This window comes from Panthera leo, chromosome B2 (genome assembly GCF_018350215.1).
Source record: "Panthera leo isolate Ple1 chromosome B2, P.leo_Ple1_pat1.1, whole genome shotgun sequence".
In the NCBI taxonomy this organism is placed as follows: Eukaryota; Metazoa; Chordata; class Mammalia; order Carnivora; family Felidae; genus Panthera; species Panthera leo.
Window position 1 is genome coordinate 145,362,944 of NC_056683.1, and position 27,164 is coordinate 145,390,107.

General features: G+C 36.1%; 1 protein-coding gene across 4 annotated transcripts in view; it reads left to right on the plus strand.

The window, feature by feature from the left end:
• PACRG (parkin coregulated) overlaps nt 1–27,164 on the plus strand; it is a 514,426-nt gene that overhangs the window by 59,957 nt on the left and 427,305 nt on the right. For all 4 annotated transcript variants that reach the window (XM_042940254.1, XM_042940255.1, XM_042940252.1 and 1 more), the window contains one exon: nt 11,531–11,665. In XM_042940254.1, the coding sequence (XP_042796188.1) occupies nt 11,531–11,665 (135 nt within the window). The remainder of the gene's footprint in view (nt 1–11,530; nt 11,666–27,164) is intronic.

Here is a 27,164-nt window from a genome sequence, read left to right on the forward strand (position 1 = left end):
TTTTGTCTCGGGTCATGATCCCAGCCAGGGTTGTGGGATCGAACCCCACATTGGGCTCTGTGCTAAGCATGGAGCCTCCTCTCTCTCTCCCTCTCTCTCTCTTTCTGTCTCTTTCTGTCTCCCTCCCACCTGCTCCTCTGCCCTGCTTGTGTGCTCTCTCTAAGGAAAAAAAAAGTGTCTTCATATAGATCTTACACATCTCCTATAAATTGTTTCCATGTATTTAATCTTTTGATATTATAACTGAAGTCCCTAAGATTATATCTTCTAATCGGTTGTCATTTTTATGTAAAAAGATTATATATTTGAGCATGCTAATTTTACATGCGAATACTTTACTGGCTTAACTTCAGCTAGCATTCACAGATGAAGATCGTGGCTCAGGAAAAATGCACTTTATTTATTAAAAAATGAAACTATGAGGCAAATAAAAGTAAAAAAAAAACATTTTCCATCTGAGTAGTGATGAAGCATTACTGACTTTTCTTAGGATAGAAGACTTAACTATGCCTTTGCTCCTCTTCTCTTTTCACATCCTTTTTTTTTAAGTTTATTTATTTTGAGAGATGGATTGAGAGATAGTGGAGGAGGGGCAGAGAAACAGAGAGAGAATCCCAAGCAGACTCTGCACTGTCAGCACAGAACCTGACATGGGGCTCGAACCCAAGAACAGTGAGATCATGACCTGAGTTGAGACCAAGAGTCGGTCGCCCAACCGACAGCCACCCAGGTGCCCTGTCTCCTTTTACATTCTTAACATTTCTTTCCTGGTTGAATGAACCACGATGAAAACAAACAAACAAACAAACAAACAAAAAAAAAAACAAAAAAACAAAGAAAACAGACTGATCAGACCCTAATCTTGTATTTATTTGTTATCTTCCAGTTAAGTTGGAATATGTGTACTTTGTATATGTGGTAACATACATGTTTTTGCACATTTCTTTCTTCCTTTATCTCACCAGTAGAGTTTATCATTTATAATCAGTGTATTTTATATCTCTGCTGTAAATTGTATGAACTTTCAAAGTACTTTATTTTAGAGGGGGCCAGTGGACTGATTTATACTTACCAACATAAATATCTTTTATTGTAGACATTTCCAAAAATATTTTTTCTATCAAATAACAAGTTTTTTTTTTTTCTGGAGAATATCAGTTTGGATCATTAGACACAAGGATTTTCAAATTTTCCATTAAAATATTCATGATATGTAAGATGTGAACGGTCATGGTTTCTTCACATATACAAAAATAACATTTTTACTCCAATTATTCAGTAAGAAAGATCTCTTTTGCAACACACAGAAGATATATGTTTAGATATAAACTACTGACCATGCTTTCAACATTAGAGACGTAGGAGGAATAGAATATATTTTAAACTCTTACCCATTTATATTCTCCTTTCACATTTAGCTCACTTATTTCTTTGGCCTTCGTGTTAGGTGTGACAGTGTATTAGCCAAGCTGTCTCCGTGATTCAGGCATTTTATCAGTTCTACAAGACAGATGCTAAACAGCATAGTCTAAATTGAAATCTCTGATGACTCTCTGGAGACAAGATGATGGCAAGAATCCCACTCGAGCACTTAAATAGGTGGCCTTTACCCATATTTAACTGCAAGACCGCGAGCACAGCTTTGGAGTAAACTTTTTTGGCCTTCGACTGTCAAGATCTTGTATCTTTCTCATCATTTGATTCTTGCATCTCATCTTGTTAGGAAAGGCTATCAATCTGCTTTCTCCCCCACAACAGAGAATTTAAAGAACCACTGATGCCTATTACTGTAAACAAAACAATTTAAGAGAAATTGTGTAGCCCAGTATTGCTTTCAGAACTACTTCAGACCACAGAGACCACATTTTGAAATAATGTCTTAGTGCCAAGTGTGTTCCAGTTTAGTTATAAATTTAAAATGACATAACCATAATATTCTCAGCAATCTTTGGGACTTCCTTATTTCCTAAAGTTGTTGCAGAAGCATTTTTAAATCAAGTTACTGGATCCTAGCCTGGAAGAAGTCTAGAATCTACGAAACTGAGGTCATTATAAAGGCGATAGAGCTAAGAAAAATAATCCCCGAAATGTAAACAGGGATGTATTTCCATAGCCCCTGTGGATCTCAACAGGGAGTTTATGTGCCTTTTAAGATTCCGCTTACTCTACAGTGGGGTGAATTTTCTGATGATATTGTTTGTCCTCAACATTTGCTGAATTAATAAATACACACGTTAGGTTATAAAGGTGTAGAAAGGATCTTAGAGGTCAGTGTCATTTTGTAATTTGACCCCTGAGAAAGCTGAGGCTCCAAATGGTTCAGTCACTTTCCCGTGATGGATGGTAGGTCATCTGTTCCACACTTAAGCTTTCTTCTGTATTGTGTCTGTCTTCATGATCCTTCTGCGAACAAAGCAGGGCATAACTAATTGTCGAGAAGAGTTAAATCTAGTGCCGAAGTCTTCTAGATTGTTTTAATTGAAAGATTTGCCACTTTATTCCATGTTACTGTCTTCACTAACACTGTATCCCTCTCATTCTATCTATCTGAAAAACTACATTATAAGTTGTTTTTGTTTTTTTCCCCTTTTGGATAATCATCATATGACAATGCTAATTTAATTATAACTTACCATATTCACGATACTAATTTTAGCTTTTATTTATGCTAATCATATTGAAACTAGTCTCTATAAGCATTTTAGATTAATATAAGTTATTTCATTATGTCACACAGCCTTAGATCTTAAGCAAAATTTTCTAATTTATATAAGTGAATTTCAAAATAGAAAATGTGGATTTTAATGTGAGAAGTTTTACATAAAAAGAAAATATGCATTGGTCTTATCAGTAGTGAATTTTTGGTTACAAAATTGTGGTAATATTGATGATTACTTAAATCTAAGAACTTTATATAAAATACAGGTGATTAATTTTTTTTTTTAATGTTTATTTATTTTTGAGACAGAGAGAGACAGAGCATGAATGGGGGAGGGTCAGAGAGAGAGGGAGACACAGAATCTGAAACAGGCTCCAGGCTCTGAGCAGTCAGCAAAGAGCCCGACGCGGGGCTCGAACTCACATACCGTGAGATCGTGACCTGAGCCGAAGTCGGACGCTTAACCGACTGAGCCACCCAGGCGCCCTACAGGTGATTAATTTTGATTTAATCCTTAATAACTGCAAAGGTTATAAATATATAAGTCTATGCTATAGCAACCATATTTTTCTGATAATTTTTTTCTAATTGAAACTATACAGAATCCAGGTTTATAGGAAATTAAAATATATTTCTGCCTGGTTCCACTGAAAAGTATGGGCACATTGTAAGACTAAATAACATTTTTAATTGAAAAGAAACAATGTCTCAAAACTGAAATGTTTTATCGTCGGAGTGCACAGAATTCTATATATCTTTCTTTGGCATTTCTGTGGCATATCACATTCTTATTTCTATAGAAAAGTCTGGAAGGTATTCTCATCTCTTTTCCTAAATGATATATATCTTGAGGATAATATATTTGACTTACCTCTTTGTCCCCAATAATACCAAGCCTAGTGACTTGGAAATATTATGTATTCAGTACATTTTTCAATGAATTAATGACAGGGGTAGGAACTTTCTTAGAGACAGTTTCTTCACTCTATTTCTAAGAAATATTTTAGTGTATGTGACCATAGGTCCTTGAATTCAGATTTATGAGCTCCTAACACTGAAAAACCTGTACATCACAAGTTTCTCTAGCCATCTTAGAGTAAGTACATTAGTTATAAACATATATTTTATTCTAAAATCTATTCCAGTTCTGCAAGTGATTAGTTTACGACTTCCAGTATTATAGCCCATTAATATTTTTTTTCTTTCTGCATTTCCAATCACTATTAACTTTGCGCTTCTTTAACAATTATACTTCACTAGAAACTCGCATTTTGACAATTCATGGGGCAGGAGGTCTCCCTCAAAGTCTACATCTGGTTTTACTTTCATATTGTTCATTTATCCCCCAATGTACTATATACAGTCTGGTTTCTATCCTGTCATGCCAGTATAGCTTGTTAATTTTCAGAGAACTTTCAAACCTCTTCATAATGGACCCACTTGTATCACTAAAAAATGTGTTCCTCTCATTCATGGATTTCTGTGATAACAGCCCTTCCCCATATTCTTGCTACCATTGTATTCTTCCTAGTCTCCATTATTATTATTATTATTATTATTATTATTATTAAGTCTCCAGGAAATGTTTCAGGTTCTCAGCCTTTTTCTCACTGTATACTTACTTTCCCTTTGGGAAAATTTACCAATTTCCGATAGATTTAACCCACCACTTGACTACACGCAATCTTTATCAATAGCCTGATCTCCCTGATAATCTCCATACAGATTGTGCTAGTGATCTAGGGTCACAGTCAGTTTATCCCTCCAGCATTTCAGGTCTGATGTGAAGGAGAACTTGATCCCACTCACAGGTAGGAATATACTTTGTCAAGAATGGTGTCTTAGAATTAGTGAGGTTTGTGTTGAGTCATGAGGTGATTCATGGTTATTCAGAAGAAAAAGAAGGGAGAGCAAAAAAGGAATGAAGGGCTAAGAGGCAATAACATGTTAGTGGAACAGGAAAATCATGAAGACTGAAGAGAGCAGGCCATATTTGAGAATGGAGAAATCCCCCATAACTGGAGGAGTCTATGGAGGAGGGACCAGAGACATCACCAGTCATTCATTTCGAATGTATATGCAGCATGTCAATGGGAGATCATCTGTGGATTTTGAGTAGAGTAAGGATATGATTATAATTAGTCGATATTCATTGTGCACAACATTCACAGTGTCCTGACAGAGGAATGATATGAAGGAGCCGAAAGCTGGAGATAAAAAGAACAATTAAAGAAAAGACCAAGAAACTTTTCTACCAAAAAGAAAATTAAACTTTTAAATGCTTAATAAGTAAAAATGGAAAACAAAGGTGGTGAGGAGATATTTACAGTAAATGCAACCAATAGTTATATACTATGGCATTTTGTTCTAGCAGCCCAGCTAGACTAAGACAGAAGACCTGTTCTCCTTTAATCAACAACACTTTTATCAAGAATCATAAAATAAAAAGTTTGATTTTATTATCTCATATGAGCGACTCTCAGGGCATAATATAAAATTGGGAAAATGTGATATGCTTGAGATGTTTGTAATAATGTGATTACAAATGCAAAAAACATCAGAAAGAATATAAATTTCAAATATAATTGCAAATAGTTGGTGGAATATTGCTTAGCTACAAAAAAACAAAATTCTGTTATCCATAGCAGCATCAAGACATACTGTACTAGGTGAAAAAAAGTACACTAAATGGGAAGGACATAAAAATGAAAAATTATGTGGCGCCTGGGCAGCTCAGTTGGTTAAGATCTGACTTAGGCTCAGGTCATGATCTTGCGGTCTGTGAGTTCGAGCCCCTCGTCAGGCTCTGTGCTGACAGCTCAAAGCCTGGAGCCTGCTTGGGATTCTGTGTCTCCCTCTCTCTCTGCCCCTCCCCTGCTCTCACGCTCTCTCTCTCAAAACCAAGTAAACATTAAAAAAAATTTAATGAAAAATTATGATACTTATACATACATTCTAGAAGCAAAAGCACAAAATTAGTAATAGGTGGTAGACTTCTAAGTGATTTAATAAGATTTCCCTCCATCCTGTAATTTATTTTTTCTGTAACTTAACCAATTGGTTATTTGCATCTTCGCAGTCAGAAGCCTCTCTCATCTCTGCCCTCTGGATCTTCTCATTCAATGAGTCATGTGCCCTAGGTAACTCCCCTTTAGGTTTTTGCCCAAACCCAACATTCTGGTATCGTGACTGAGGACAAGGTCTGTAGAAGCAAAAGCAGTGGGGGTCCCTTTCCTAATACTTACTAACACTGTGATTTCTGCCAGGATCTTGAAACTATTGAAGCTTAGATTTTCTTGTCTGTAATATCATTTCATGTGGGTTTTGTCAAAAGCTGAAACCAAAAATGCTTATAAAACAATGAATATAATATTTTGGGGTTTTGTTTTTGTTATCGATGGCGTCCTAATTTAAGGCCTTTGCCACCTCATGCCTGGACTACGTCTTGACCACACATTCTCCTGACTCCAGGCCATCCTGTTAGATCTCAGTAGAATGAGCTTCCTGAATTAGGTTGCCCACATCACTTGGATGTCTTCCCTGCCATTCACTATTACCCGTAGGGCCTGATTGTGAAGGACTCCACAGTATGTCTGTCTACGTTGAACATTTGTTGAAATATATGTATTTTACTATATAAGGCACTTGTTATCTTTTACGGCTGTTACTAACAAAAACATCACTATCATAATGTTTTGTTATATTGTTATATTGATATATTATTAAAGTTTCTCATGAAATCTTTACCCAATAATACAAGCTCACCTTTGTTAATGATGAGGTATCCCATCGAGTACTACAATCAGATTTGATCATTGTAATACTTTTGCAAACATTTCCTCGGTCATTTGGTAACCTTAGGTAGTGACAAATTTCTGATGGGTTAGAATAATTATGTCTGGCATGTGGGGCAGACACTGAATTATAGTGCTACTTACTCAGAAATCTAGGCTAATGGCAACAGATTTGCCAGTCGTGGGGTTAATATGCAAGTGCCTGAGTAGCTCAGAGATAGTATAACTCTTGCCTAACTACAGTGGCCAAGTTTCAGGTTAAAGCTGATGAAAATAGGAAATTAATGTCTTTGTATCATATTGTCTCAATGTTAGTAAGCTGGCTAATCAGACCAATTAGAATAACAAAATATAGATTTCTCAGCTTCCATTTATGCTAAAAAATAAACTATTGAAAAGGAAACTTTCAAACTATATCATGAAGAATTTTAGAGTGGCTTAAAATTCTTTCCTACTAATTATTATTAGTTTCTATGACCATATGACAGAGCCTATGATCTAAGTCCTAAATCCATCCCAGCACATTCAATGAGTGTAGGCATCTAAAGTACCCTGTCATTTATAGCCACTTCAAAGTGCATTCAGAAACTTGGTTCTCAAGTGCATTAGATTTTATTAAAAGCATTCTGCTGTGACACCCATTCTTTCTAATTGGTTTATGGACAGCCCCCACCATTCAGACAAATCCTAATTGCATTTTCCCACAAGTGTACTTTGATTTATTGTTCCTTATTCTATATTATTTGTAATGAATCAGAGTAAAATTCCTAAGACATTAAACAAAATTTACAGTAGTTCTTCTATAAAGTGGGATGTACATAAGGATTCTTAATAGATTTTTTGCTTATTTTTAAATTTATTTAGTCCATCTACATTCATCTGTGTGATTTCCAGTAGCAATATCTTTATTACCTTTCCTGAGATTATTACTTACTTGATTTTTCATGTTTAGGGTTTTAAAATTACCTAGAATGTTGGAATGGATTATGTATAGAACATTAAAAATATATCCTTCTGTTAGGTTTAAGTAGGTATATATGTATTTGGAACAGAAAAAATACTATCTAGGGACAGTGACGGGGCATCTGCATAAAATTGGGTAATGCCCATGTTGTGCTAACAGGTTTAACTGAAAATATTCTAGTCAGTTTTAGAATTACAACTTTTGAGATTCCAAGAGTTAATTTGGAATGGATCTATACCAGAATCCAAAAAATATAATGTTTTAAAATAAATAAGTGGCACAAATATAAAAACAGAGGATAATAATATTCAAGAAAGAACTTTGTCACTGTTGAGTTATTACATAATAGCAAACTAAGTAAAGAGTCTCCATGGAATTATAGGCATGGGATCATTTCTGTAGGGAGTCCATGAAAATTGATGTGAAGAAAGACAAATAGAACTTGTTTATAACCATTTGTAAAGCCTTCTAGGCTTCTTAGAGAGAAATATGTCGGTTCTTTTAAAAGTTTGGATCATTTTTGAATGTTGAATTCACAATCAGAAACAATGGAGTATATTTAGAATAAGAGGCAAAAGGAAAAAGAGAAATCAATTTTAAGACAAAAAGGAAGGAGAGAAAGATAATCTCTAGCAAAATTTAGCTGAACTGAGCAAATGGGAGTCTTGCTTTCCACAGCATAAATAATAACATCTAGAAAAATTGGAAAAGGTGGTTAGCAGATGATGAGCAGACAAAAGATCTAAATATCCGTTGCAGCTGAATGTTTTAAATGAGGAACTGAGCCTTTCATCTCTACTGGAACAGTAAAGAGGCCTTCAACACCCACAGCGTCGGTGGAGACCAAGTGGGGGCAACTTGGACTTTCACCCTAACCAGCAGTAATAAGATGGCACCCCTTTCTGCTGGGGCTCTCAGAGAATGCCTCTTAGTGGGACAGGAATCTCATCACTGCCCAGTAGTAATGAGGCCACCCCTTCTATGGCACCGAACGGGGAGCAGTAATGGGGCACTCCTACCCCTCCCTATCGGGTACTGATAGTGGTACTGATGTCAGGTACTCCCTAGTGGTCCCGAAGCCACCACCTTCACCCCATGTCAATGAGAAAGTCCCTCTCCGGAGTGAGTGGAGGCCAGGTGGGAACCAGGATTTCTACCCCAACCTGACAGTGATTAGGTAGTACCCTTCCCCACCTCTGTGCCAGAGATATGTTGGAAAACACCAGCTAAATCAGAAAGTTGAAGGTCTGGAGTCTCACAATACACCAAAGGGCAGGTTTCAATAGAAAATAAATCATCACACTGAGAATCAAGAAGATCAAAAAGCAAATGAAAAAAGACAATCAATAGATGTCACCCTTACCCTCTAGACCCTGCCAACCACCAATCTATTCTCAATTTCTTTTTTTTTTTAATTTTTTAATGTTTTTATTTATTTTTGAGACAAAGAGAGACAGAGCATGAGCAGGGGATGGGCAGAGAGAGAGGGAGACACAGAATCCGAAACAGGCTCCAGGCTCCGAGCCATCAGCACAGAGCCCGACGCGGGGCTGGAACCCACAGGCCGTGAAATCATGACCTGAGCTGAAGTCAGATGCTCAACCGACTGAGCCACCCAGATGCCCCAATCTATTCTGTATTTCTATGAGTTCAGTTCTTTTAGATGCCACATGTAAGTGAGATCACACAATAATAGTCTTTTTGTCTGACTTATTCACTTATTCACTTAGCATAATGCCCTCAAGGTTTAATCCATGTTGTCACAAATGGCAAAATTTCCTTCTTTCATTATGGCTGAATCTTCATATATATACATATACATATACATATACATATACATATACATATACATATACATGGTTGAATATTCAAATATATATATTTGTATATTTTTACATATGTATTTTTCTTTATATATTTAAATTTTAATTTAAAAAAACACAAAAAATGAGGTATTGTTGACTAGCAATCAGTACTGTGCAATAATACAATGCACACAAACATGAACACACATGTGCACTATTGCACTATAACTTTCTATAAATATGCATGATGCTGGTTTAATTTGGCTAAGTTTTCTTTCTTTGGATTATATATACCACTTTTTAAGAGGTGTTAAAATGGTGACATGATGACAGATGGTAATTTTTTTTTGTGGTATGTAACTTGTTGACAGAATAAAAAGTTGTCAATTCTTTGTCAATTTCCAAAAAAATGTGGTTCAAAATTGACCACTCCGTGAACTAAAGTCCAGGAATGGCATCCCTACAGTTTCTGTTATACTAATGTAGCGTAGAATGTATATGTAACATCCAACTCAGAGCTCTGCACAAAGCTGTCATCATATACATATGGTTACTTAACAATTAGGTACATTTGTCTGAAAATGGTGGCCAATAATTCTAATACCAGAACAAATTTTAAATCTTTTATTAGTGAAAGGCAATCTTGCTTCCCCATAGTTACTTATGTAATTGTATGCTGGGAATAAATAGCTAGGTAGTGAAGAAAATTCTAAACTCTGATAATTAAACTGTAATAAATGCCTTTGTGTTACCTCACTCTTCAACCCCATTTCAGCATTTAATCATGTTAATATTTTAATATCCTATTCAGTTTCTAGCATTAGTGTTTCTATGTGCATTAAAAAAATGTATTTGTCATTATTTAGTATATTTACTATATTAGATATATTTTTATATATTTCTTTGTTAAAGTTAAAGTTTTTACATGAATATTAAAAATTAACATTATATCAAGTAAGTTATATTACATAAATTATTTGCTATTTTGTTCATAGTAAGAATTAACAAATTAATCATGTTTTTATTAAATTAATAAATAGGGACACCGGAGGTGGGTTAGTCAGTTAAGCATCTGACTCTTGGTCTCGGTTAGGTCATGATCTCATGGTCATGGGATTTAGCCCCCTGTCAGAGTCTGCACTGACAGTGCAGAGCCTGCTTGGGATTCTCTCTCTCCCTCTTTCTCTGCCCCTCCTCTGGTCACACTATATCTCTCTCAAAATAAATAAATAGATTAAAAAATAATAAATAAACTAAACATAAACTTTCAGAGAAAGATAATCATTGGTCTGTAATTTTCTAACTAGTTCACTAATTGCTTTCAATTTTGTAACGTAATGAATTAGTTCATAAGTAAATAATACAGATTTAAAAAATATTCTCAATGTGAATAACTCAATATGAAATGTTTCTTCTTTGAGAAAAATCTCAGTTTTGGGGATGAAAGATTCACATGTAATCTAATGTTACTTCCTCACAAATTCATAATATCAAATGTATGCTATCTATCTATATATCTACTTATCTATATGTCTACATATATATCTATCTACATATCTACTCTGTGTAGATATATATCTATATCTATATCTATATATATCTACATATATATAGATATAGATACAGATATAGATATAGATATAGATATATATCTACACAGAGTAGATGACCAGTTTTTGTTATAATTTTCTTACTTATTATAATTTAATTTCATATAACATTTTCATAGTTTGTTGTTAACATGAGAACATATTTTACCATTTTATGTGCATAGAAAGATTTAAAGGACATATTTTAAAATGATTCAGTATTCCATAAAGTATAGTTTATAGTTCCATAAACTATATATATAGTTGAACATTCAAATATATATTTTTTTGTATATTTATACATATGTATTTTTCTTTATGTATTTAAATTTTAATTTAGAGATTAGAATTAGCAACTATTAGAAATCTTAAAAGTTTTAACATTCCAAGTGGAACTTAGATGCCTCCATTAATTATTTTTTTCTTAAACAAAAGTTTAGGCTTTTTTTCCCTTATAATGTAATAATTTTTAAGTGACTTTTTCTAGGAATGCTTTCTAAAGAAACTCAAAATAAAGTAAATTCTTAATAATGATTATAAAATAATTCTCCTCTGTAAGTTTTTGTATTAGTGAAGCTGCTGTTTTCCATCGTTAGACATTTAGGTCTTTATCTTCCAGAATATTTCATATGAACTAAAACTGAAGTAAAGCCTTTTTCGCTGTGCATTTTTTAGTATTTTTTAAAACCTGATTCCTATTTTTTTCCTTTCCTTTGAAGGTGAGAGGCCCGCCAGTTGCAGGAGCATTTAAAGAAAGACCAACGAAGCCCACAGCATTTCGAAAATTTTATGAGCGAGGAGATTTCCCAATTGCCCTTGAGCATGATTCGAAAGGAAACAAAATCGCGTGGAAGGTAAGTCAGGGCACAGCTGGGGGAACCAGCCGTGTACCGCTGGAGCGACATCTCCCAACACCGAACGAAGCTGGCTAACCAAATAAGCTGGGGTGATTTCTCAGAGAATGGAAGGTGGTGGGTAAGCTCTTAGAGAAGGCCCCCCTTGTGCCCGCTGTCCACCTTGACTAACAATTAAATTAGAGCCTGCAAAACAGAGAATGACAGAGTTGCTTTGCCTTAGAGAATCGTCCGCTGCCCAATTCATCTCTATTTTTATGAGAACCTGGCAGCCCGGCCTGTTTCAGGCAGTCCATCAAATGATGGAACTGGTGGCTGAATACGGAGAGCAACAGCCATTTATCTCCTCCAAATTTCACCTTCCTGCAGGACACTTCCAAATGGAAGCTTTAATTACCTAAATGGATAGGTCAAGATTGTCTGCTCCCTGGAAATGCAGAGCAGAATACAAAAGAAGGTTGGTTCTCATTGCCGCACTCTCTCCCTGTCTGCAGCACGTGTCAGTGGCGGTGGCTGTCATACGTGCCCGGTTAGAGGCTGACCTCCGCGCCGAAACCATTACGGCACCGACATTTTTCTGACAAAAGGTTAATTGGCTTCAAAATAAATGTATTGCCTAATGACTCCATTGTAATGTGGCTGTGTTTCTTTCTAAAAGGCTCACTGATGTTATTTGTAAAAACTTGCCAATCTCTTAACTGGAGAAGGCTTTTACATTTAATTTGAAAAACGAAATGCTGATCTCTAAACAGCTTCTGCTACTTAATTATTTTGTGTTATCAAGGACTTTGCTTTGGGTGATATTTATCAGCTAAAAGGGTTTCTCGGGCTAAAGACAGAGTTGTGCATGCGTATCACATCAGACTGAGGAACATAAAAGGTTTTTGCCAAATATCATCCAAGTGAAGCAATTGACCCATTTAACTAAAAAGTCCCACAATAGTGTCTGAAGGTGAAGGTAGGAATTGTGTGTGATTGGTACAAATAAATTCACATTAAAAAAATTAAATGACCAAAATAAAGAATTCATCAAAGCAAATACTTAGATTCATCAAAATTAATCTTTTCCTTCCTTTATGGAAAAACTGAGAGAATTGTTTGTGCTGTTTCCTGTATGTCTTTAAATGTTTTCATATAATTATCAAGCATTTCTAAATCTCGAGCAGTCTTTTGGTATTCAAGTACTGAACTTACAATTACTGTAAGTTGTTTGGCGATAGAAATCCCGAAGGTGTCCCTGTTATTAAATTTTGTCATAAGTTTTTTAGGAGGATGAAGAACATGACTATCTCTATCTCGGTTTCAGTCATTTCTATTAAAATGTGAATTTGTTATATGACAGTGTGCATATAATGAGAAAGAATTTATAGCAAATATAAGTAATTTAGATATTTTAGTCTTAACCTAAGTATATATTCCCAAAACTTTACTGTAACTTTTGGGTTTGTTTATATTTGATTAATTACATGGATTTTGTGTTTGTCTATATACTGGTTCCACAAGGTAACACAGTGGACTTTCTGAAAAACCTCATTCCTGTGGAGTAAAACAATATGCTATAATTCCTTATAAAAAGTGAGTGGATTTTAGTGTTTTACGCAATTACAGCACATAAAAATTATGTCAATAACAAAATTTATAGGTTTATTTTTACCTGTTCAAATAACTTTATGAGTAACTTTTGGAAGTGTCAAGAGACTAGGAAAGAAAATCATCTTGAAAACAATGAAAATGTAGGATGAATCATTTTGCTTTATCTTTGATAATACAATAGCCAGAAGGGATATAAACTACTTTTGGTTTTTATAGCTATGTTAATTCTTTTAAGTAATTTCTGATGAGACTACTGATTCAGCAAGCCAAAAAGTCAGAATAAAAAAGAAGCAATTTATTTGCTGCCATTGGTAGAACAATAGCATACATTTAAGGAAACGTCTTATCCTATAACCTGTAGGCTTCTGTCTTTTTAAAGTCTCGCCAACCACATTTCAATTACACTACTCTAATATTGAAAGTAAAATGTGAGAATTATTAAGCATAGGCTTGTGGACAATCTCCCAATATAATCATAATTATTCCTTTGGTGCATGTGCTGTGAGGACAGTCTGGTACTTGAGCGGGGGAGGGCTTCTTTAGGATGCCATACCTCAGGAGGGGCCTTGAACGTTGAAGGAAGCAGGGCTACCCTCCCACACCCCACAGAATAAAAACAAAGACAAAAACAAAACACAACCCAGGACCCTGCACTGCACTTCCTTCCTGTGTGCCGACAGGGCCCAGGAGCCCAGGTCTTCATATCACTCATCTTCCCTTTAAAGACTTCTGAATAGCTCTGTTTCTCAGGAAAATAGTGGTCCCCTCTCCGTACTCTTGTGACACCACTGGGACTCCAAGGGTTTGTGAGTGCCTGAAATGGTGTGCATGATTAAGTTGGAAGAAGTCGTAAATCTTTTATCAGAATTTCAAGAGGTATTGACTCGGAAATACTTACGAGCTACTGTCCTGAAGCGTGATGGAGGCTGTCCCAGCATCTGAGACTCAGCTCGTCTGGGAAGTCACTGATGGTTCCTGCCCATGACCCCAAGTTCCCTACTTGTTCCCCATCATCACTATACTAGAAATCATCCTATATTCTTGAAATAGAGTTACTGTCTGGTAACTACGTATAAATGACCTAATAAAGTCAGAAACTGGAAGTAACAGTTAGACGTAGGTAAATGTCGTTTGCACATTTAGATTTTTCAACCCATATCTTCAACTGCCACCCTAGTATAGTGCACATGAAAGTGGCTATTTGTTCCAAATGCCAAAACAACAAGGCAGGCCAAATGCCGAATCTGTGCAGTCTAGTCTTTATGGTATCGCTGAAAATCAGAGCACGGTCTAATACAACTTTCTGCAATGGTGGAAATGTTCTACATCTGCACTGTCTAATAATTACAACTAGCCATATGTGGCCATTAAGCACTTGAAATGTCCCTAGTGAGAGTGAGGAGCTAAATTTTTAATTTTAATTAATTTTAATTTAAATAGCCACATGGTTACCATATTAGACAGTGCTGTTCTACATTAAGACAGTGGCAGTCAGAATAAATGCCTGAACCTGCTGGCCAGATAGATGACTATATGTGTCTGCAAATTACTGTTAAAATGAAAAAGAAGGACCGATCCAGGCATTTTTGCCATGGCTGTGTACACTTATCGTATATTCCTTGGTAAACGTGAAAAAAGTTTTACAAAATTTTGGGAGTGAAATTTTTCCATATACTTATCAATGGCAAGTGAATTATCTATGAAAAATGAGTAGCTCTGATCTGTAATATGAAATCTATCAGACAAGATCTGGCATACTTTTTATTTTTAAATATGTGTTTTCTGAATATAGCTAAAGAACTGTTCATTGTTAATGGCTAAAGACATTAAAAAACACATTAATGACTTAAACAAAAATTTTTAAGTCTGTCTCTTTTTCTATCTTCTCCTTGACTCTACCCACATTCAGGGGACATGACTTTATTCTATGGCTGCTACCTCCAATATCCAGAGTACAGGCAACAGGAGGGAGAAGCAGCTCAAGAGTTTGGATAAGTTACAGAGCAGACAGATACTCAGCATGAACAACAGACGTTCTAAAATTGCGTTTGAGTTTCCAAGTCTTAAATTTCCATCTGGGAGTAGGAAAGTTTTCTGTTACCTGTCTTCTCACTTCTGCCTCCCCACCAGGGTCCATCCCGGCTCCCACCCCCAACCCAGTAAGTTTCAGACACCCTTCAGGTCTCCTCTGGAGCTGTCCTGCCTTCTCCGCCTCCTCCCTGCTCCTTTCCGCCCCCACCCCCTGTCCTCTCCTCCCTGCCCCTCCCTGCTCCTCCTCCTTCCTTCTTCCTTCTTTTCCTCCTCCTCTTCTACTTCTTACTCTTCCTCCCTTGCCCTTTCTACTCCCTCCTTCCTTTCCTTTTTTGTTTGTTTGTTTGTTACTCCCTGGAATGCACAGTTTCCCCTCTAGTTCTTACAAGGTCACTTTGGGGAAGGAACAGGAGCCCTTCCTAGTTCTCTCTTTTCAACAGGAATCTGAAGTCATCAGGAGTAGTCACTGGAATGAATGTGAAATAATAATCGCTATTTACACACTTAATAAGGAGCAGAAATATAAATCCTAGGCAACCCATGAAATTCACTGTCTTATAAATTCTGATAACGAGCCATTGTTTTAAAATGGCATGATAATACAGGTTATTTATTTATTTATTTATTTATATTTACTTTTTGTGTTTTTATTTTTGAGAGAGAGACTGTGAGCAGAGGAGGGAGAGAGAGAGGGAGACACAGAATCTGAAGCATGCTTCAGGTTCTGAGGTGTTGAAATCAGATGCTTAACCGACTGAGCCACCCAGATGCCTTGAAACACAGGTTATTTTAAAATAGCCACTTTGATATAGATCTTGGCAGAAGGAGTTGAATAAAAATGTCAGAATCACACTGGAGTTTTTTTTTTTTTTTAATTAACGATATGGTATTATAAACCATTTAGTTTGGAGAGCTACAACTACGCTAAGGTGTCTCTTAAGTTCCTTCACTTTATGGGCATTTTGATATAGTAGATATTGATAGAAATCACCTCTCTATCCATGGTACCATGCTTTTGGACAAAATGTGACATACACTAAGAGTTTTGCTTTCACTAAATTTCTAATGAACATGCACAAAGGTGTCCCAGTTATTAGGTAGGTTTGAGTAAGAAATAGATACCCTATAAATGTCCAGCCAAATCAGGATATAATACAAACCCTATTACAAAGGCAGCTCAGATAGTCTTATATCCAGATTGTCTTATAAAGGGAAAATCTCAAAGTGGGCTTTGTCAGCAACTTACAGTCTCTCATCTGGCAAGGTTGTCGCAGGCTTTGTTCAAAGTGGCATCGCTGTGGGGGGCATTTCTGCATTCTTGTTTTCTCATCCCTTATTGAATATGTAAATGGTGTTAGTAACCTGTTATACTGAAATAAAATTCACAAGGCCACAACTGGTACGCATAGGCGGGTGTGCGTGAGAATGGACTTTAGGTAGTCTCACCTCTCTGCCAAGAACCTGATCTTCCGTACTGGCCTTTTGGAGATGTCCACAATGTCATCACAAAAGCATACTTCCCTGAGGTGAATGTATTCACCATACAGTTACTTGATGATTAAAACTTGGATCACACAACTTGGTTTTTCTATTAAAAAGTGACTTCATAAATTAACATTAATCAGGTAACTAAGAACCTTTTCTAATTCTTAAACTGATGTGTTATATAAATGTATTGATATGTTTATATAAAGAACTACAAAATACAGAGAGTTAGCATATATTAAGAAAAATGAAAGAAAATGAAAACCAGATAGGGACCTACAATGGAGCCAATATCAAGGTCAAATAAAATGGCGTATTCTGAAATCTAAAGAAGGGATCTTTGTATTTCTGGTTTCTTCACTCATTTATCCCAGTGCCTAGAGCAGTACTTGGCATACAGTAGGTGCCCAGTGATCCGTGTTGAGTGAATGGAAAGCGTACTAGAACAGATTGACTATCCTCAAGTTTTACTTCTCTAGACACTGTTTCATGACGTGTTTTGCATCTTTATCAGTGACCAGGTGCTAGATGATTGGGATGGCGTCTTTTTAACTATGGGAGCTCTAAGAAGTCTTGTTTCACGGGGTGCCTGGGTGGCTCAGTCGATTGAGTGTCTGACTCTTGGTTTCGGCTCAGGTCATGATCTCATTGTTCGTGAGTGTCTGTGCTGACAACATGGTGTCCTTGGCTCTGTGCTTACAACGTGGATCCTGCTTGGGATTCTCTCTCTCCCTCTCTCTGTGCCCCTCCCCCACTCACTTGCTCACTCTCTCTCAAAAATGAATAAACATTAAAAAAATTGTTTCATAATTATTAAAATAAGTATATTTTGAGATGTTCATGTAATAGTTTGGGGGATAAATACTGATTAGAAACTCCAGTAAGTTTGAATGCACAGTCCAGAATTCTATGCAATGGTTTTGGTGGATTGGACTTTTATTATGAAAATGCTCCTTTGATTATATGTAAACTGATTTTTTAAATTTCTTAAATTTCAAAATGGCAAGTTCATTTATCTAAATGAGTAAATATGTATGTCCAGTTTGAACATCCAAGTAAAGAAAATGATGTGCATAGATTAATTGGGTGCTTAAATTTATTTTTAAAATTGGCTGGACCACACCCACAATTCTGGGATGACTCATGAGTCACTAAACTCGTGCATGAGTCTTCAGAATTTCTTCTCAATTTGTTCTTTTTCTCGGTTCTTTTCAGTTCTCTGTAGCATTGATATTCATGAACTATAAAAAGCTCTGTCAGTGTGACTGTTTTCATTGACATAACTGATAATTTCCTACTAGGAAAAACAGTTATTGAATATAATCATTATTAAAATCATGCACTAATTTTCTTACAATTAAAATCAGCCCCAAACCATGGTAGCTCATTATCCATAAATAGTATTGCATTTAAAGTAAGTCACTCCGTGACATGATACCTGATCCATTAGTCCTCATTATATTGTTCTCGAAATTCTATAATTTTGATTAATCATTAGTCCTTTGGTACCTGCAATTTCTTAATGTTTCAGTTTCTTAAGAATTCAAAAAATTAGTGTTATATCTATACCCACTCCCTATCCCAGGTAACACCAATGTTGATTTCTGAAATCTTGTAGGCAAATTTATTTAAGAGTTGAATAATTTGTTTCACATGAAGAAGAATGGATGTTCTCTTGGAATTGTTCTCTTGGAGTTTCTATTTCTTCTGATAACTGCCAAAGCTTGAGTTTGGATAGCAGGCCTGAGTAGAATTTGTAAGGCAAATTTTACAAAAGAAGAGACAATTTACCTGATTTTTGTACAAGTGAGCTGCCATGTTTCCACTATTAATTCCTCTGTGATTAATTAATAGAGAAGTCTTGAAAAAAAAGTCCTCTGGCAATTACTGTGCTGCTCTGTGTTTTTTGGAGGAGGGGGCTGCTTGTGCAATTAAATGCCATTCTTTTATTTGATGTAAATTGCAATGTCTTAAAAGTGTAGAGCATGAAAACACAGCCGTGTATCAGAAATAACTTTAATTTAAATTGGTTCGATGACCTCTGAAAGCTAGATGAGAGGTTTTCTGCTGAATGGGCTGGTGCTCTCTGCTGCCTCTATAATTTATGTGAGAAATTAGTGCGAATGGTTCACTTTTATGGAGCAGTACTGCTTGTGGCAAGCCTGCAGAAACAATTTTCCCCCAAGCCTCCATCTGTTCTTCAAACTAGGGCATATGCCATCTCATCGAGCTTGAAAGTCAACTGATTTATAACTCCTGGAAAGTGCATAGATTGAAAAGAAAGGTCGCCCGCCGCTCTGTGACAGTGATTTGGTCGGCCTCGGCTGAAGACAATTCACATTCCCCGGGGCCCAAGGGGAAAAGCAGTGTTGTAAGTTTCAGATCTCGGTGGACTGACAAGTGGAAGAAAAACAAATCACTCCTGCTTTCCGAGTGAAACGACCCCCTGTGGAAAAGTCGGAGCGGTCTTGGTAGTGTTAGCGCGTCACAGCTGAGACACTGTGTTGTCACTCACCCGCCCATGAAGATGGGGGTTTCCTGCCACCCTCCTAGGGATTGATGCTGCCATTTCAGGAGTATCAGTACTCCAATCTTCAAACTAAAAATGTGTGTCACTGCTTGTTAGAAAGTTCCATTTGGGGACATAAACCGGACTTTGATGGTTTTTCGGTATCTGCCTGGAGGGTGAATCTCCAGCTCTGTTCCAATTAGTAATTTAATGAATGGCTCCCACTCTGTCTGATCACTTGTCACATATCCCTTTTCTTCACTGAAGCACTTTTGAGATCAGAAGTTCTTTGACGGATGACAAGTCGAATTGGATTGATGGTATGATAGTAAAAAAAAAAAAAAATCAATGTTTGTTTGATGCTTTTATTTAGAGTGGTCAAAGTGTCTCTACATTTGAGGCTTCTAGATATCGAGTGAATTTTCAACCCCCTGCCGTTGTATTAAAATTTCTCCTTTTCTTTCAGGTAAAATCTACTTTTTTTTTTTTTTTTTTTTTTTTTTTTTTTTTTTTTAATGCAGATTCCCAGTCCCCAACAATCAGTGATTCTGTTTGAGTAGTAGTTCTGGGGTAGGTCCCGAGGATCTGTACTTTTTTTTTTTTTTTTTTAATTTTTTTATTTATTTTTGGGACAGAGAGAGACAGAGCATGAACGGGGGAGGGACAGAGAAAGAGGGAGACACAGAATCGGAAACAGGCTCCAGGCTCTGAGCCATCAGCCCAGAGCCCGACGCGGGGCTCGAACTCACGGACCGTGAGATCGTGACCTGGCTGAAGTCGGCCGCTCAACCGACTGCGCCACCCAGGCGCCCTCTTTCAGGTAAAATCTAAATAAAGTGTTAATGAATACTGATACCAATTTTAACCCATATCTGAGGCAGCAATTTTAGGAAATTACATTTTAGCTTTATCAAAAAGGTTATTCTGACCTTGAACGTTCTATGTAAAAATTAGCACTGATGGGATAATCAGACGAATTCATGTAAAAAGAAAATTTATCCTTGGGGCGCCTGGGTGGCTCAGTGGGTTGAGCATCGGACTTGGCTCAGGTCACCATTTCACAGTTCATAGGTTAGAGCCCCTTGTTGGGCTCTGTGCTGACAGCTTGGAGCCTGGAGCCTGCTTCCGATTCTATGTCTGCCCCTCCCCCTCTAGCACACTGTCTCTCTCCCTCTCAAACTTAAGTAAACATTAAAAAAATTGATCCCTTATCATTACTTATAAAGTTCTATTCTCAATATGAAATATATACATGTTTATCTTATAAAATAAGAAAATATTGGAAAGTAGAAGGACTAAATAAATCACTCATCATTCCACCATTCATTGAATTCAGTTGTTGACATTTTTTAAAGTATTTCTGTCTTTTCTTTCTTTTTGCATAATTGAGATCATAGTGTATACAATACCTTGTGAAAGCTATTTGTCATTAGATGGCATATAACAATGGTATGCATTTTTTCTTAGATTTTTCTGATTTTTTTCTAGTTTAAAGGTAATAGATGACTATTTTAGAAAATTTAGAAAATAGATAAAGTAAAATGTATACAGAAGACAAGAAGACAACATTTATTCTGAGATAACTTTTAGTAATTGATAGTTTTGTTCAGTCTTCCTTCTACATGTATGTTTTTAGCTTTGTTGAAGTTGTGTTGATGATTCTTAAGGGACTTAAGGTAACATTCAAAGACCTAATTAGGACAGGAAATTCATAATGGACCTAACAGCCACAGGAGAATTAATAATTAATAGTTCTCTCCAGTTTGACAATACCAACAACAAAAAAGACAATCATAGCTTAATATGCATTTTTAACATTTCCCATGGTCATTACTCAAGGCCTTTAGAAAAGAGGCATGCCAATATATGTCTCCATGTGGCTTTGCTTCGGGGGTGGTACACATAGTATCTCCTTTAGCAGGTCATGCTCTACAGTGACCAGCACCTCAGTGTACCCGTCATTGTGAACATGTTGTTAGTATATTTTTGGAGAACAGAAACAAATACTAACAAAAAGTTGTATTAAATACGAAACACATTTCTTGCTATTGAGAAAAGTATAAAAACAAATGTAGATAGTTGACAAAATCATTATAAAAACCAGTCTTTGCCTCCCCCCCAATCTAAGACATATCCCTTATGACCAAAAAAAAAAAAAAAAACCCTACAGAATTTCCAAAATTGCATTCCAGTCTGAATGATGAAAACACGTAAAACCTTGAAACCCTAAACTTCCATTCGAGTTCTCATTCAGATTCATTTTTCTCTGTTTTCGTGTATATCTTTAGGCAATTTTATAAAAAGTGGGTTCATGGGTTGAATATTTCTGAACGCTTGAATATCTTGAAATACAATTTTTCAGCAATGCAGTTTGTGATTCATATTAACATTCTTAAATTTCAACTGTTTCCCTCTATGCCTCTGAAGAATGTAATGTCATTATATTCTAAGATATGATTGTTGAGAAATTAAGACCAGTCTGATTTTTATTCCTTTGGTCTGTTTTTGTTTGCTTGTTTATTTTGTTTGGCAGCCTGGGTAATTGCACTATTTTTGTATAATTAAAAGTTGCTTCCATGTGTATCTTTTGCTTTCATCGATTCTTTTTTTAATATAGTGAGCTTATTCTGTCTACTTACTTGAATTTTTTTCTCAAGTGAGGAAAGTTTTTTTTTTCCCTGTAATGTCATTGATGATTATTTTTGTTACAACTTTTCTCTTTTCTTTCTTACAACAAATACATGCAGTGTGTAAATAAATTTTATCCTGCCATTTCTATCATTGTCTCCCTCAATATATTCATCTCCTTATTCACATGTTTAAACTTCTATGAGAGCTTTCTTCTGCTTTCTCTTGTCTTTAGTATCAATTTGTGTATCCCCATGTCAAGTTCCAATTTTACTTCCATTACTGTATTTAGTCCTACAAACTTCACACTGCTTATTTCTCCACTTATATCATTATACATATTGGCTTTAAAGTTATTGTACAAGCAAGTTCATCAGGGATAATGTTGTGATTTATTCATATTCCATAACCCAGATTGGAAAAAATAAAAAATATGGGTCAACCGTAATCCCACAACCCTAAGGTAGCCACTATTAATCTGTTAGTGTGAACTTTTCAGACCCCTCTTCCTCTGCATTTGCAAATCTGCATATGTATGAAAATTTAAAAAAAAAACATTTTACTCATACTTCATAACTTTTTTCAATTAATTACAAGTCATAACCATCTTTCCACATCAATGAATGTGCACTTTAAAAATCATTTTGGGAATCTCTAGAGTACTTTACACTTTAACCAGTCCCTGTTGTTGGATATTAATGTTTTTCTTAGATAGTAATGCTTTTCTTCAATCTTTTGTTAATATAAGCAATACTATTAGCAACATCATTGTACATTTGTATATATTGTGTCTTGCAAGCATGTTTGATTATTTCCTAAGGGTAAAATCTCATTTTCTTTTTGCCTTGACCTATTGGCAACAAATGGATTTCTGCTTTTCTTCTATGAAGAGGTCTGGCTTTGTGAATCCTGGAGAATGCCCATTTCTGAAAATCACTGATTTCTGCAGTAATGAATTTAAAGGGCCTCCTAATCCTCTAAATCTATAAGATGATATTCCATTTCATATTTTGTAAGATGTTTATAAAACCCATATATTACTGTTTACATATCTTCAATTTTACCTCAATCTAGAATTTGTGTTTGCTAAAACACTCACTTTGCTTGGGTTCGGGTGAGCTCTCCTTATCAGCATTACTTAGGTAGACTGCCCAGCTCCTAGCCAACATCCAGCGCCCAGTATGAAGATGCTTCATCTTGTCCTGTTTTGCTGGGCTTACAGGGACCCTCTGTGACTACTGACACAAAGATAGATCCGAAAAGCACGTACAATCCTGAAAATGCACCTGCACCCAGCTGTGTTTTCCTCTGCCCTTACCTGCAACATTGTGCTTGTGGGGCACGCTGCTTTCCAGGATGCAGAGCAATGTGCTACCAGGAGTCTCTGTCCCTACTTCCTGTTCAGATGGTTTCTGAGAGTTGGGTGTGAATGGACGTAGCAGCGATATAGCAGAGATGAGAATGGAAGCAGATGGCTTTGTCTTTGTCTTAAAAGCAACTACTTCACAGCGGCAAGATGGCGGCTGAGTCCATGCCCGCCCCCAACTAAGTCTGTTCTGACCTTACCTTCCGGAGGGAGAAAGTGTAGGAGGGATGAAAAAACCATCTAGCGACTTTTGGATGGGTACCAATGGTTGCAAAACATGAATTGACCACCAATTGTTGTTTTTCAGTCTAGTTTCATTGGCCTCATCATATGTAGAAATTCCTCTTTTTCTTCTGCTTGTGCATTCATTATTATGCCTAGTTTCAGTTGCATGTTGAGTTTTCCTCCTTATCTGTATCTTCTTAGGTAATTTTGTGACACGTTGGGAGACGCTGTGTCAGATACTCTTGTCCAGATGCTATTTAAAACAGCTGAGTCCGATTTAGTTCTGTCCATCATGGGGCTGTAGTCCATGACAGAGAAATAATGTGATCTCATCAACGCTTAGGCAACAATGACTCATCTATTCATAAAAGAAGTGAGTAACTCTCATGGGTGAGACTCAGTGGTGAGCTCTGTAGCCCAGCTGATAAGGGTTCTGTGGTCTTGAGAAGCTTATTGACTAGAGTACATCATTGTTCAATGAAGAAACTGAAACGCAGAGAACACATATCAAATCTTAAACCAAATTGCTTGCTTTTGCATCGTTCATAAATTTTTAATCCTGTATTCAGTATGTTAAACATTTGCTACTTGAATGATAAGGTTCAAATAATTTATGTAAACAAAGTTTTTTAAATTGAGAGTCTCTACAAAATTTTTACTAGTTCATACATTTGTGTGTGTATATATATATATATATATATATATATATATATATATATATATATATTTTGTTCTCCTGCTTCAGTCTGTTACTATGTAAACAAATAGAAAATTTTACTTTTAAAATGACCATGAGGTGATCCATCCACATTCCTATATGTTTACATATTGTGGCAATCCGAGGTATCAATGACACATCACTAACTCCAAATTTCTACACTGTATTTTGAAACATACACTATTATTCATGCTTTTACCAAGGTGTGAATTTTAAATATTTATCCTGTTTGAGATTCAGTCTGATTTAAATTTGATGACTCTGGAGTCCCTATTAAATACAAGTCAGACTTATTGTAACTTTCATATCTTTTAATCCCTTTTTTTCTTATTTCCATCTCTTTAATCCACTTGTTTCATTATAGGCTGTTTCCTTAAATCTGTATTCCAATTTAATAATTCACTTTCTTCAGTTGGGTTTCATGTACTCCTTAACCTGTGTGTGGATTTTTTTTTAATTCAGTTTCATTGAACATCAATTCCACAACTTCTTTTTGTTTCCTTCAAAGATTTGCCTATTTTTTCTTTTTCTTTCATTATGTCTTTTTCTTGCTTTATGGTTTCTTTTACTATCTTTATCAGGTTTTATATTTTGCACATAGTCATTTAAAGTCTCCTTCACATTATCTACTATCTGTAGTTCCCGGATGTGAGTTTGAATCTTCCGGTTGCTCCCATCTGTTCTGTTTTCTTGGGTGCTTCATGAAACTTTCCTGGGAGCTTCCCTTCTGTGGAGCGCACTTTCCTTGGGGCCCCTCGTGCCCCGGGATGTAGAGACGCCCCTGCAGTGTGCTTCTAGGTGTTTCTCCACAGGGATGGGTTCTGACCTAACCTTTATGGGAATCAAGTTCCAGGTTTCTTCACCAGGCTCCTCCTCCCCTCTTGAGATTTGAGTTCTCTCTTCGTTTCTGGGAACTTGGTGTTTACCTTTCTTACTTTTGAGAACGGCTGTGTATTTTGGAACTTTTCACCCAGGATTTGTAGCTTTTTTTGATCATATTAGCCAGGGGTCTTAACGATCCAGTTGCTTTCTCAGTTAGCTTCCTATCTTGCCTTAGCTACAGAGAAAGAACTGTCTCGAGATGCAATCTTTCTTAATTGTAAGACCAAATCTACAATTTTTCATGTAAAAAAAATGGAAGCAAAATACTCTTTGGATTTCTCACGGGAGCCCTTATATTTAAACAAATGTTAGCAGCTAATGTGTGTTGCGTGATTTTATGTGCATATCTATGTGTGTGTATAATCACACATGGATGTATATTAAATCTCTTTGGAAGGTATTAAAACTTAGACTTGGAAAAATTACAGGGAAAAGACTTGCAAAAATTTTTTGCCAACCCCTGGTTCTCACGTTCATATATAATGTGTGTATGTGTATGTGGGTATGTGTAATATATAGTTATCTTGTTCCTGTCTCAGTGTTGGAGTTAAGAGCTCAATTTTCATTCTGTAAAATTTAATCAGCAAATTGAGGTGAGTGGAGTGACCCTAAGAAGACCTTTATCTTCTCACTATTCATATCTAGCAACAGTGAATTTCTTGAGAAGCATGAATCCACCAATTGAAAAAGATTTTTTAAAAGCTTTCCATTTGCAGTAAATTGTATAAAACTTTACTAAACATTATTAAGCATGTTTTTAACTAGCAAAGTATAATGTACTGAAGAAAATTTAGGTTTTTATAAATCATTCCTCACAGACATTATCACTTTAGATTATTAATTTCTTTTCATTTAAAAAAAATTTTTAATGTTTATTTTTGACAGAGAGAGAGAGAAAGAGAAGGATCGTGCAAATGGGGGAGGGACAGAGAGAGACATACACACAGAATCTGAAGCAGGCTCCAACTCACAGGCTCCAGCCTGACGCAGGGCTCAAACTCATAAACCACGAGATCATGACGTGAGCCAAAGTTGGCCACTGAACCGACTGAGCCACCTAGGTGCCCCATAGATTTATTATTAATTTCTATTTTGGAAGAATTGCTTGGGTAATGAGGTATTTGTATGTGCACAGAAGAGCTTGCTCTTTACATACCTTTTTCTTTTCTCCTTCTATTTTTTAAAATGCAATGCAAGAAGTGCCAGTGTATCAGACTGGCAATATTAAAACCACAAGTCAAAAAATACAAGTTAAGGTTTTTGTAATTCTATCTGGGAATCTCTGCTCATTCTGCCTGTGTGGGTTATAATTCTAACACTTCATTATTGTAACTTATTACATTTAATAAACTAACAATTGGGACTAGCTTCAAATCCCAAGCAGTAATTTAGCAGATGGTTCATTTCATGAAGAAGCAATGTAGACTCTCATGGATAAGACCTTACAACTGGGGGGATGGAGGGAAGGATGAAGGTAAATGCATTGGTCAGTTGCAATATCCCCTGTAATTTTTTTGTCTTGTCAACAATATTAGAATTTAGGTCAGTTTGCAGAAATAACGAGCTTTAAAAAAATTGTTTTTAAGTTTATTTATTTTTGACAGAGACAAGAGTGCGAACATGAGCTAGGGAGGTGCATAGAGAGAGAGGGAGACACAGAATCCTAAGGTTCCAGGCTCCAAGCTGTCAACACAGAGCCTGTCGCGGGGCTTGAACTCACGAACTGTGAGATCGTGACCTGGGCCAAAGTCGGACGCTTAACTACTAAGCCACCCAGGCGCCCCCAGAAATAACAAGCTTTAAACCCAATGAATACATCCTCTACAGAATGTACTAATATTATGGAAAGATTTTTGGGTAATGTATTTTGCAGGTTATTAATGTAAAACATCACTATTTGGCTTCTGAAATAGTCACCTCGGTGTTTCTCATCATTTGCCATCCTGTACTTTATAAATCATAAACCTTTGCACAGGTGGATTCCCAAACATGCCACCTTATTTCTTGCCTCTTAATTTTTATTCGTAGTTTAGTACCCTTTCTTGGAAAACCAGCATACCAC